This window comes from Pezoporus occidentalis, unplaced genomic scaffold (assembly GCF_034315485.1).
Source record: "Pezoporus occidentalis ecotype Australia unplaced genomic scaffold, CSIRO_AGI_Poc_V1 ctg88, whole genome shotgun sequence".
Taxonomy (NCBI): Eukaryota; Metazoa; Chordata; class Aves; order Psittaciformes; family Psittacidae; genus Pezoporus; species Pezoporus occidentalis.
The window spans coordinates 2,816,044-2,827,803 of NW_026916242.1; the positions used below are offsets into that span (position 1 = coordinate 2,816,044).

Here is an 11,760-nt window from a genome sequence, read left to right on the forward strand (position 1 = left end):
TAGTGGCCTGACAACTGCTGCATGATGGTTAGAGATTTTAAATTTTTGCATGGGGAAGCATCTATTTGAAATTATATGGATCTAACAGAAATGCTAGAATGAAGGAAAATACTTATTTTCAAGAAAGGGTTAGGACAACTGTATGGAGTAGTAGATGCTACTGTTACTTCAGAACTCTATTTAGATATCTGCATAAACTAATTTATGAACAGAATTGTATCAGTTTGGCTTCCAACCTTTCAAATAGGAAATAGAAACGGTTACTCGCAGCACTGATCACATTATTCTAATGAACATGGTCACATGATTTATTCAGGAAACCTGTGCAAGCATTTTAGGAATATCTTTTCTATTCCAAATTTGGGTCATAAGTGAAATCATCCATTATTTACCTCATATGCACGTGTTGCAGCCCATTGAGGTTTTTTTGTTGTTTTTCTTTTTCCTATTTTTATAGCAATGTTGAACAAATTCACTGTATTTTTGCATTCATTGAATGCTGAAACATCATCTAGAGTGGTTTACATTTCATCTTTGGGCCTCTTTCTCTAAGCAATTGTGCATGTGGGTGCCATGATCTAATGCAGTTTAATACAGAATAAGACAGGAATAAATAAATGTGTTGAGCTAGTGAGAGCCTTAATTTGTGGATAAAGTAGCCCAGAGATGAAAAGTTGAAAATGGGAAAACCTCTTAAGAGAAACAGAAACATATGTGCTAGTTTTATGGTTTTGTAACTGTGCTTCTATGCAAAACCTACAACTACAGAGGACACATTCAAGCCCAATATTAATCTGAAGATGAAAGGAAAAGAAAAATATTGACAACCACTGTTTGACAATGGAGCAACCCATTGTACTAAATTTACACATGTGTTAGCATTATTGATTTACTCTGTATCACAGATAGCCTTAATGCCAGCAACGGTACCCTTGAAACATAATTATTTTATTATAATATAATACAATACAACAAAATACAATACCTGACCTTATATTCTTATGATTTTATTATAGTGAAATGCTGTCTGTGGTTGTCAATAATGCTGGTCTTTAGAACTGCAAAGCTTAGCATCCTAAATGGTTGCAATGCTCTTTTAAAATCAAAAATTGAGTAAAAAATGAACTTGGACCTTAACAAATTTTTCATGTACCACTTCTGTTTAAGTGCAAATCAGTGTGCTTCCAGTATAAAAGTGACTGCCTGTTTGTGCTCAAGCTGCTGTTACAAAGGATCAAGGAGGTTTACATCACTATCTATAGAGAAATGATCAGCTGGACCCCCTTAAGACCCTAACCTGCAGGCATGCATAAAAATCTGGTCCAGTTGGTTTCATACTTTGAGGGCTATTTTCTCTTGAACCTCGGCTGCTACATTAAAGAGGAGAGAAAGAATAGGAGGAACTAAATGGGTCTTGCTTCACATGATGCAATATAGATATAGCATTGTTGATTGCCATTCCATGCCCTGCCTCTTGCCAGGATGATGTTGAATGATGTCTGTCAAAAAAGGTACATTCTTTCGTCTGTCTCTCTAATCTGATCAAACCACTAGCTCCTGGGATTCCTAGATTTTTGGGTTGCAGAAAATGAAAAGATTCTTGAAAACTGTTTAACTTTATTGCATCAGAACAGGTGAATGCACTAGTGATTTTAGATATTTTGTATCATTGTAAGTGAAAGAATTTTTAGGTGAAAAGTTTTAGCCATCCAGGAAATTAAGTTTTGCTAGAAAAACAGGTCTGTTTCTAAAGACAACTGCAAAACCAAGAAATGCCAGCTTCCAATATGCCATGAGTCTCTTGTTCTATTTACCCCTGTGCTTTTCCCAGGAAACTAATGTGTCACCTCTTACCTTTCAGAAAGTCGTTTGAGGTTTTAGTTGTTTATTTAACTGTAGGAAGCGGAAGTAGTTTCAGCCTGCTAAATGTAGCCTCCCAGAAACTACATTTGAAGCTAACTGGGAGGAAGGAGAGGAGAAACAAGGTTTTGGGAACTATTTGTCCCAAGGGTTTCTGGGAGACCGTATCTTCAACATAGACTCTTTTTTACTCCTCCTCCTTTGCCCTGCGAAGGGTAGAGTTTCTGGGTTTATATGTAATATGGCAGAAGCTACAGAACTGAATTCTGTTAGGTTACAGATGCAAAACCAGCAGATCAGGGACTTCTCATTAGGTTTTCTTTCAATTTATATTCACACTCGAATACTTCAAGTGTGAGCGGGTTTCCTGCCTTTATACAATGACTAAAGCACTTTGTAAAACATAAGCCTTGAAAAGTATATATAATCCTTCATATAAAAATACTAATCTCACAAATTGTTTAGAATTTATTTAGCTTTTTTCAGTGTACATCTAATTTGCCCTGACAGCTTTGGGTACAATATTTCATGTTCATCCACGCTGCCTACACATTGGCTTGCATCTGGGTTGAGACTGGAGTGAGATATAGCACACTTACCAGGGGAGGAAGCTTACACAGGGATTGGATGTCAGCTGTTAGCTGTATTTTTTATGAAAAATCTTCTTCAGACATAAGACACAATTTTAGCTCATGTTTAAGTCTGGAGGTCAGAGGATCAACAAAGTAATTCTGAGGGCTCCAATCACAAAGATGCTTTGAGTGAAGAATTAAAACTGAGGTAGTTAATTTATGTCTTCTTGGTTCTGCTTATGCAGGGCAGCAGAAAGTAGAGCAGCTAAAATAGCAGCAGCTTCCAACTGAAACTGGAGCTGTGCCAGCATGCTGTTATTTTCCAGAAGGCACATTAGAGAGAGATGTATGTTTAATATGCTTGTGTCTAAAGATTTTTTAAAAATGTAGGTTGACTAAATGTAGGTGGTGTAGTCTTAGGTATGAAGTTAGTAGGGAGTGTGATTTTTAATTGTCAACTATGTCATAGCTACAAAAGCCAAGAGCAGGAACTGGAGGCTTCTTAGCTGTAAGTCCTGGGACTGGGGACAGACCTGAGACGGTAAAGTCACCTTCCCCCTTGGGGTGTGAGGTTTTAAAACATTGTGCCAAAAAAAGTAATTCACCTGATTGGTTCCTTCAGTATTTAAAATGAAAGCCTTAGTCAGGTCATCTTCAGTTACACTTTGAAGGTTGTTATTGTCTGTGATCTGTGACTGGAAGTGTAATTTGGAAAAATTAGCTCAGGATTCATCCTTTTGTCTTCAGTTTCATACTTAGTTTCTCTATTTCTGTGCAGAGGCAAGGAAATCAAACATATATTTTATACCATTACTACACAGAATCATAAAGTGGTTTGGGTTTGAAGGGACCTTAAAAATACCTAATTCCAATCCTCCTTTCATGGTACATATATACTAAGCTTCCAAAATCTAAGCAGACTGAAGAATCATCCTTCTTCAACCTCTTTGCCACATTTTCTCTCTGCCAGGCTTGCCAGGGATACCTACTTGCTTACTTACACTCTTCAAGTGACACTTTATATCATGGACACCAGAAGAGACCAACATACCCTTCCTGCACTTCCACTGGCATTCTAGTTTATAGCTCACTTTCTCAGCAATGTAATGAAAAACAAGGAGGCTTCATCAAACTTATTTATGAAATATACAATTCTGACAAAACAACAAAAGCAATTTTCAACATTTCTGTTGAGCAGATTCTGCAATACCTATAACTTACTTTAATTTGGGCTATAAACCTTGCATCATCCCTTCCACTGCATGCAGCTTTCTTCTGAGGTACTGAGCCTTCCTTCTTCAGTGTTTTCCATTTCTTTCTGCTTGAACCTGACAGTCTACATTTCCCATGTTGTAGTGTTAATGCTGTTGCAGCCATGATGGCCTACAGTGGAAGCAAAGCGATGTCTGTCAGGTCCACAGATGTATTTGAGGAAAACAGACGTTTTCAGCATTTTGAGTTTTCTACAATTTGCTGAAGTAAGGCTTGCATACCTCTAAGTTTCTCTAAATTTGATAGGCTCTTTAGCTGTTAAAATTTAAATTTATCAAGTATGTATGATCTGCGAAAGTGTCACACCTTCAAACCACAGTTGTACGAGGAGGTCATCTGGGATGTATCTTGCTGTCCTCTGGTAAGGTGTATTCAGATGTCCACAGTCCTCAGAGATCTAACTAATCATGACTATGGGTGTTAATGCTATTTTCTCTCTCCTTAGCACAAAGACCAAGAAACAGACTAAAATTAAAAAAAAAAATAACAATTAGATAGTCTATTAAATCAGTTTCTGGAAGGATTTCTTTTACGAACATCTTTAACATCCACAGGTAAGGTTTCCGCACTTATGGTATTTCAAATAGGAAGACTATACTGGAGTTCTTAAATGAAGAAGTAGTATAAAAACATTAATGAATTGAAAGTTCTATATTTAAAGTTATAGTTTCATGTCAGGTACATCAGGTAAGTACTGGAAATAAACTTTACTTAAAAAATTAGTCATGGTTTTTGTGTTTTAAGTATTCAAAAAGTGTCAATTTTGGTGATTGGTCACTAGGAACAGTTTTAAAATCAGCATCTGCAGTGAATACACACTTACAAAATGTCTTTTATCTTCTTTTTTTTTTCCAGACCTTTATAGTATTGAATAAAGGGAAGGCAATCTTCCGATTCAGTGCCACCTCTGCCCTGTACATTTTAACTCCCTTCAATCCTCTTAGAAAAATAGCTATTAAAATTTTGGTACATTCATATCCTTTTTCAATGGTTGTTCAAGATGTTGCACACTGAAATTAAGAAAACTCATCTCTCTATTTCATTGTAAATAAAGGTTTTATTAGGCTGTTAATTTCATTTTTATTTTACAGTGGAAGACATGCAAAGTTTTTATAAACACTAGACAATATGTGTATATCATATATATGCATTTTAGCTATTCTGTTGAATTTCAGTATTCCTGCAGTACAAAATTGCAGATAGATTTAAGAATCTTGATTAATTTTTCAGAAAAGTTTCTTCAGAATTATTTTAACATTGATTTTTCTTTTTATGTTCCAGATTCTTTTTTGAGTTTTGCAAGCATTTAGGCATATATGCCATTGCTAATGAATAGCTAGCCCAGGGGTATGGTTATATTGTCTTTTAGGGGTTTTTCTGAGGTCAACCTCAAGACCAGCCTTATAGTCTATTGCAGCAACATGCCTAGAAGCCTGGTTCATGCATGCTGGATCTCACATTCCCAAACCTGTCCAACTGCACTATAAAATTCTGCCAAATGTAATACATTGCCAGAAAGCATAGGCAGCAGCCCTGCAAGACAGACTGGGGGACCATAACTGACAGGATGGTGCACAAGGTAAAATTTTAGGCTGGCACGTTGGATTGGTCCCTGATGTTCATAACTGGTTGATAGGAATTTCTGGCAGGCGAGGGTTTGGTGCACTTTTTTGCAAAACCTCAGGACTGGGAAAAGTAGTCGCCAAATGAAAACTTCAGTGTGACGGTAAGACTTTAAACATTGAACAGTTAGTCAAAGTCAGAAGCCTATTGTTAGAGACTGCTGGCACAACCTTCTAGGTCTTTAGAAGAAGGAAGAATCAGGGCTGATAGATGCTGACTCAGGAAGACCTTTTCCTCTGAGCTTCCTGGCAGATAAAAACAGTGAGGGAAGGGGAAAAAGGTGTCTGGGGTGAAGTAAGGGAACATTGGGGCAGTAGCTAAGGGACTTGACAGAGACCTGTAGACATTGTGTTGGTGATGGTGAGAAAACACAGCCAAAGACTGCCAGATTGAATCCTCTAATGAACACTCATGCATTCAAGTTACAGACTTTGATTTACAATAGCTTCCAACCCTGCATCTGTGCTAGCTGTGGGTAACACTTTTTAGTGCTGTACTGATTGCCGAGTTGGGTTTTGGTTTTAAGTTCCTCCTATTTGTATTCAAAGATTAACCAGCTGGTCTTGGTGGCAGTCAGAACAAAAGCAATTCTAATAAACAATCTGCAATTCCAATATTTTTTCCTGCTATTAACTGGTTAGTGTGTGTGATCATGTAATTTTGCTCTATTATAGAAGTTTTCCTTTCACTAGATTGATCATAGACTGATTTCTTTTCCAACCATTCAGCTATGGAATGGGCTATTTTTATCCTAGATATAGGCGTAGGGGGGGTATTTATTTATTTATTTAATCTTTACATAAGGATAGATGTACAGGTTCTTTTTATTTATTTACTTATTTTTTAATTCGGTATAGTATATACACTGCAAATACGTATGTGTTTAACTAAGAATCACATAATATGTCCCATAACGCAGTTTAGATTTTAGCTGCTTATACAAGGTTAGCCACCTATAAGAAAAAGATTAGGGAGTAATGTTGGTTATTATTTTTTATACTCCTCTGACTTTTAGGGAAAAACTCTACTGCCCTCATGTTTTGAGGTGAGTCTTTGGCATTTTGGCCTTTGTAACAGAACTGTGCCTTTCCGACTTTCAGTGTGAAAGATGTGTGTTAAGAACAATGAAATTGGCACATTGGTTGATAAACCTTCATCTGTACATCCTCAAAATTCTCTAAACCTCTCTATAGGGTGCTCTGCTCACATCTGTTCAGACACATGCTCAGATGTTGCTCCCCCTATAAAGAAATAGACCATGTCTCTTCAGAGTGCTCAGAGACTTTCTCTGCAATTACTTTTTCTCACTGCTGGTTCCTATTTGTAATACCAGCTACAAGAACTGGTAACAGAATGCATTTTTCTCTTATGCTTTTCATGCTCTGCTGACTCACCTCCTGGTATTCTGGTTTGAGGTTGTTGAGTTTTTTCTCCTGCCTGGCTCAAGTTAAAGGAGAGTGTGGAACTGAGGGGGTAACACAAGAGTCATGGGAGATGGCCAGACTTTGGCTAGTAATAGGAAAAGATGAAACAGTAAGAATAGGTACTGGGTTGAGCAGACAAAAAAAGGGAGGTGGCAGTGCCTGGAGATGCAGAACACAAGGAGCGTTAGAAATGAATAGAGAGGTGCTTTAGAGAAAATATGGTACCTGCTAAGTACCCCTATGCTAGCCTTTGAAGCAGAAATTATAGTGGTACTCAGTGTGGCCTGACTGCCAGCAGGTATCTGTGAGACCAGTTGTCAACCTTTGTTTCTTACAGTCTTCATCTTCCACCAAGCCCACACAGGTGATAAGAGACTTCAGCTGATCGAATAATTGATTAGTGTGAGGCTGTATCATGCCTAAACCTTCTGATTGCCTATATAGGAGAGCATGAAAAAGGCAGTATGTTTCCATGAAGAAGTCATCACATAAAAGAATCTATGTGTACCTATGCATACAATTGAATTATTCTGGAACATAAAATAGTGAATTAAGGGGATGTTGAGGTTGTAAATCAAACATGGGAGAAGAGGAGAGGCACAGATATTGAATGTTTAAGTTATGACTGAAATCCCCATTGGGAAAGCATGGCAAGAGTTTATATTTCAAAGTGAGTTAGTGCCTTTTGAGCATCTGCTCCCTTTGAGAGTGAACAGCACTTGGGCCATGCAGCTCACAGAACTGGTGAGCTATGCACGGAGCAAGCGATGTGCAAAGACCTACCTGTGGCCTTGTTATGAATGATATCTAGCTGTGGACACATAATACACTTAATAGTGTAACCCTCAGCTCTCCTAGGACAGTCCACTTCTTTAACTGTCTTATGAGACAACTGAAGCTGCAGCCAGGTATCTCCAAGTTTTTCAGCTACCAAAAGGCATTATCTTTATTTAAAGGAATTTCCCGATTACATTAAGACGGACTTTTTAGAGCTGGCTGTGGACTGTGAGGACAAGCATTGTAAGGCGTTCTAATAATGTATTCTAAAGTACTGAACATTAATTTTTATTGTACAGAGATCGTATTTCAACATATACAACTTTATGTGTAAATGGCTTTCTTGATTTTAAGCTAGCCTTTTTGCCAGTTATGTTTGTGCAACTCTTTTTAAGGAACACTTCAGTTAGAGAAATGAATAAAGGGAAAATTAGAGTTGAGTTAAACATTCGATATAAAGGCATAGTGGTTCTTATTTTTTGCTGCCATCATGTGGCCATTTTAAGTCAGGTTTCAGTCTAGATTGATTATGAATATCTATTCAATTGTTTGAATAGTCGAGTTTACTTTATTGCCACGAAAAGAGAAAGGCCACACTGTTTGTAGAGCCACTGACCTTGTAAACCAAGAATATCACAGCAGATGTGGCAAAGCCACAGTGGACTGTCCCACATCCCTACCACAAACTCCCCTGAGCTGTTAGTCTGGATTTCATAGTCCCAGAATAAGTAATTGTTCCTAGCTGGAACATTAAATGAAAACTAATTTCCATTCTAATCTTCATCAGTTTTCCATGTTTTCAAGCAATTGACTACAAATTATAGCACTGGTAGAACAAGAGATACTTCTGATGCTGCTAACGTGTTTTGAGACAGCCCCAAAATAATATTGGAAAATTACTCACCTTAATATGTGAACTCTCCATGGATTTCTGTTTCATTAACTGAGCCATGTCTTTGACAGACTGGCTGTGGTGGGTGCTGGGGTGGTGGGTGCTTTCTGTACAGCTCTGACTCATTGTAAACAAGATAAACCTCTAAGATTACCTTGCATATGCCAGTGGTTGAATTTAGTACCATGAACTGTAGAAGTAGAAGACTGCTTATTTGGTCATGTGAGGTGCTTAAGGTAAAACAGTACTCTTCTGCAAGCTCTTTTGGTTTCGGCTGTTACAAGCTCACATTACCTCCCAGGCCTGTGAGAGCCATCTCCTTCACCTTTCTGTACAAACTGAAAACAAACATCAGCACATCAACAAATGAAGAATAACATTAAAATTCAGTGTGCTAAAGTGAAAACTACCAGGTTAAACAAAATATATGTGAAATGTTTAGCAAAGTTTTGAAGATTTGTGTAAGTGGCAGTATTTTACTGTACTTAAGATGTATGGCTGATATGATCTTGTATGAATTACTACTGTGTTTTCCTTAACTATATCTACATTATTCAGCATGCTTATCATGTGCACTATTTTGACCAACTGTGTATTTATGACCATGAGTAACCCTCCAGACTGGACGAAGAATGTAGAGTAAGTTGCATTTCTTATTTAAAGCAATCTTTAATTGCCAGTAAAATTGTTCAGGAAGCCAGCATGCCAGTAGCAGTGGTTGTGTGCTGGCGGGAATGTTGTGAGACACTACTGCTATTTCCTGTCTAAATGATGTAAAAATGTTGAATAATTATTTAAATCTCCTTCTAGTAGAATGAATGGGTAGAAAAAATGAAAGTTGTTTACAGATAGTATTCTACTGAGATTCCACTAGTTTTCTCTTACATTTATGGTGTAGCATCTACCCAATTTTTCTATGCCTCCTTTATGCCACTACATTAATAGCATCTATTTGTACACCTCGGTTAAGGAAGGCATATAAGCAAAAGTATTACTAAAGTGAGAATTCAGTGCATGCTTGAATTCTTCCTTCTTTAGATTTAATACCAAATATTTTAGATGTCGGTGATTCAGACAGTATCCAGTCATGCTCAAAACTTTATTCATAACAGATCTAGTATTGTATGCTTTGAAACTGAGTGTCACAGATAAATTTATTTGATGGATTTATTTACTTTTAGTTATGTATAAGATCAGGAGAGCTGTACTTCAGCAGTATGTCACAACTAATGCATGTAAATACCCAAGAATATGTGATGAATATAATGCATTTTAGAAGAAATTGCTTGTTTACTGTATTTCTTTTCCAGTTTTTAAATAAAAAAACTTTTACATTTGATCATCAGTTTTCTATCAGAATGCCATTTTAAAACATTACTACTTACTTTGATTAAACTTTCATATATATTAATTTTCCAGGTATACGTTCACTGGAATTTACACATTTGAGTCACTCATAAAAATCATTGCAAGGGGCTTTTGCTTAGAAGATTTTACCTTTCTTCGAGACCCATGGAACTGGCTAGATTTCACTGTCATTACATTTGCGTAAGTTTTTGTTTTTTGCTTTTTTTTTGAAAGTGAAGGGCAAAAAGGGCATGAAATTAGTATCCATACATATCAATTTTGTTAAATGGAAATGTGGATTTACTTTGGTCTAAAACAATTTTCATCTTCTAATATGTATATTTTGATATAGACACTGCAGAAGCCAGTAGTGCAGCTAGTACTAGAGGGGCTAATTTCATGTCCTGCATTTTTTTTTCTCTGAGCAGAAAAGGAGCATCCCTTTACTTCATTCTCCAAACTTACCAATATAGCCTAGATAAATTTTAGGCTTTCAAAATTAAATCACTGTGATTCACTTCAGAGACACTTAATTTAACTGAAGGCTCTGAAAGCATGTTAATGCAAGGCACACTGCAGTGAAAGGTAAACCTCTGACTATTGCTATTTGATTTTTGCTAAAAACGCCAAAGTGGTCTTGATGAAAGACCCAAGTAAGTAGCATAAACTTTGCCTAAATTCTGAATAACTGTGATTTAATCCTACAGGTATGTAACAGAATTTGTAAACCTAGGCAATGTTTCAGCTCTTCGAACTTTCAGAGTATTGAGAGCTTTGAAAACTATTTCTGTAATTCCAGGTAAGAAGTAGTTGGTGTAAGGTGTTAGGCCCCTTGTACCTCCCAACTGTTCCTTTTTATCCTGTCATTGTGTTTGTGTGTGAACTCCCCTATTACAGATATGTGACAGAGTTTGTGGACCTGGGCAATGTCTCAGCGTTGAGAACATTCAGAGTTCTCCGAGCTTTGAAAACAATATCAGTCATCCCAGGTGAGAGCTAGGTTAAACACAGAGGCTGACTTTAATTCATTAAAATGAAATTCATATTTTTTAAACATGAGTCTTATTTCTTTCCACAAAAAAAAGCAGGAATCGGAAGATATTAGAATTCACTGAAATCTCTGATTCATTGCTTTTTAACATGAACTCTTGCCTTTTGAAATCAGCCTTTGAGTTTAACAGATTCTTGCATGAGACATTGCAGTACACAGTGTGTGTGGTTCGCATCCTATGATGTCAAGCTTTCTTCTCCACATTCAATGATTATCAGTAACCCTGAAGTTTTCTTACCCATGTGTATCTTACCTACATGATGTTATGTGGTATTTGTTGTGAATATTTTTGTCTAAAAAAAGAACTGTTGACTTAGTAAGAAGGTGAAGGATAAGATAATAAAGAATAGCATGGGCATTGCATGGGGGATTTATTATCTTAAAAGTATATGATTTTCCAAACCATCTCCAGTTTTATAGCATTAAATTTTAATTGTATTTATTGTTGAACAGGCTTTTTACTGTCTTCTAAATCTAGTATGTTATAAAACTGATAGTAGCAAAGGTTTGGGGCAAGAGGTATTGACGAATAAAAAGAAGACTTTTATGTGAGATTCATGTACAACATGAGTAAAAAAGTCACTTGTTTTAATAGTAAAACAAGTGTTTTGAAATATATGCAACTCATTCCATTCACAGTTTCGAATGAACATAAATTTCAGCTATATATTCATTTTCACAAGTGAAAAAACTCTTCACAGAAATGTTATTTCACAGACATTACAATCATTTTTTTGGGCTTCTGCATGATATATATAACTTTACTGGGAGACACTGTCATTTTTATGCTTTCAAACCAGTTTTGAACATCGGAATAAAAATTCCTTTGCATTTGCAGGCTTGAAGACTATTGTGGGAGCCCTAATTCAGTCTGTGAAGAAGCTCTCCGATGTTATGATCCTGACTGTATTTTGTCTGAGTGTATTTGCACTAATAGGGCTG

The 11,760-nt window shown here is 36.6% G+C and overlaps 1 protein-coding gene across 1 annotated transcript in view; it reads left to right on the forward strand.

Annotated features, from left to right (window-relative positions):
- The window catches only part of LOC134156586 (sodium channel protein type 1 subunit alpha-like), a gene marked incomplete at its 3' end in the record, with an annotated part of 47,309 nt that extends 35,555 nt beyond the window's left edge, over nt 1-11,754 (forward strand). The window contains exons 3-7 of the mRNA XM_062604739.1: nt 4,560-4,677; nt 8,969-9,059; nt 9,840-9,968; nt 10,475-10,566; nt 11,657-11,754. Coding sequence (XP_062460723.1) covers nt 4,560-4,677; nt 8,969-9,059; nt 9,840-9,968; nt 10,475-10,566; nt 11,657-11,754 — 528 coding nt within the window. The remainder of the gene's footprint in view (nt 1-4,559; nt 4,678-8,968; nt 9,060-9,839; nt 9,969-10,474; nt 10,567-11,656) is intronic.
- Nucleotides 11,755-11,760: the final 6 nt, after the last annotated feature.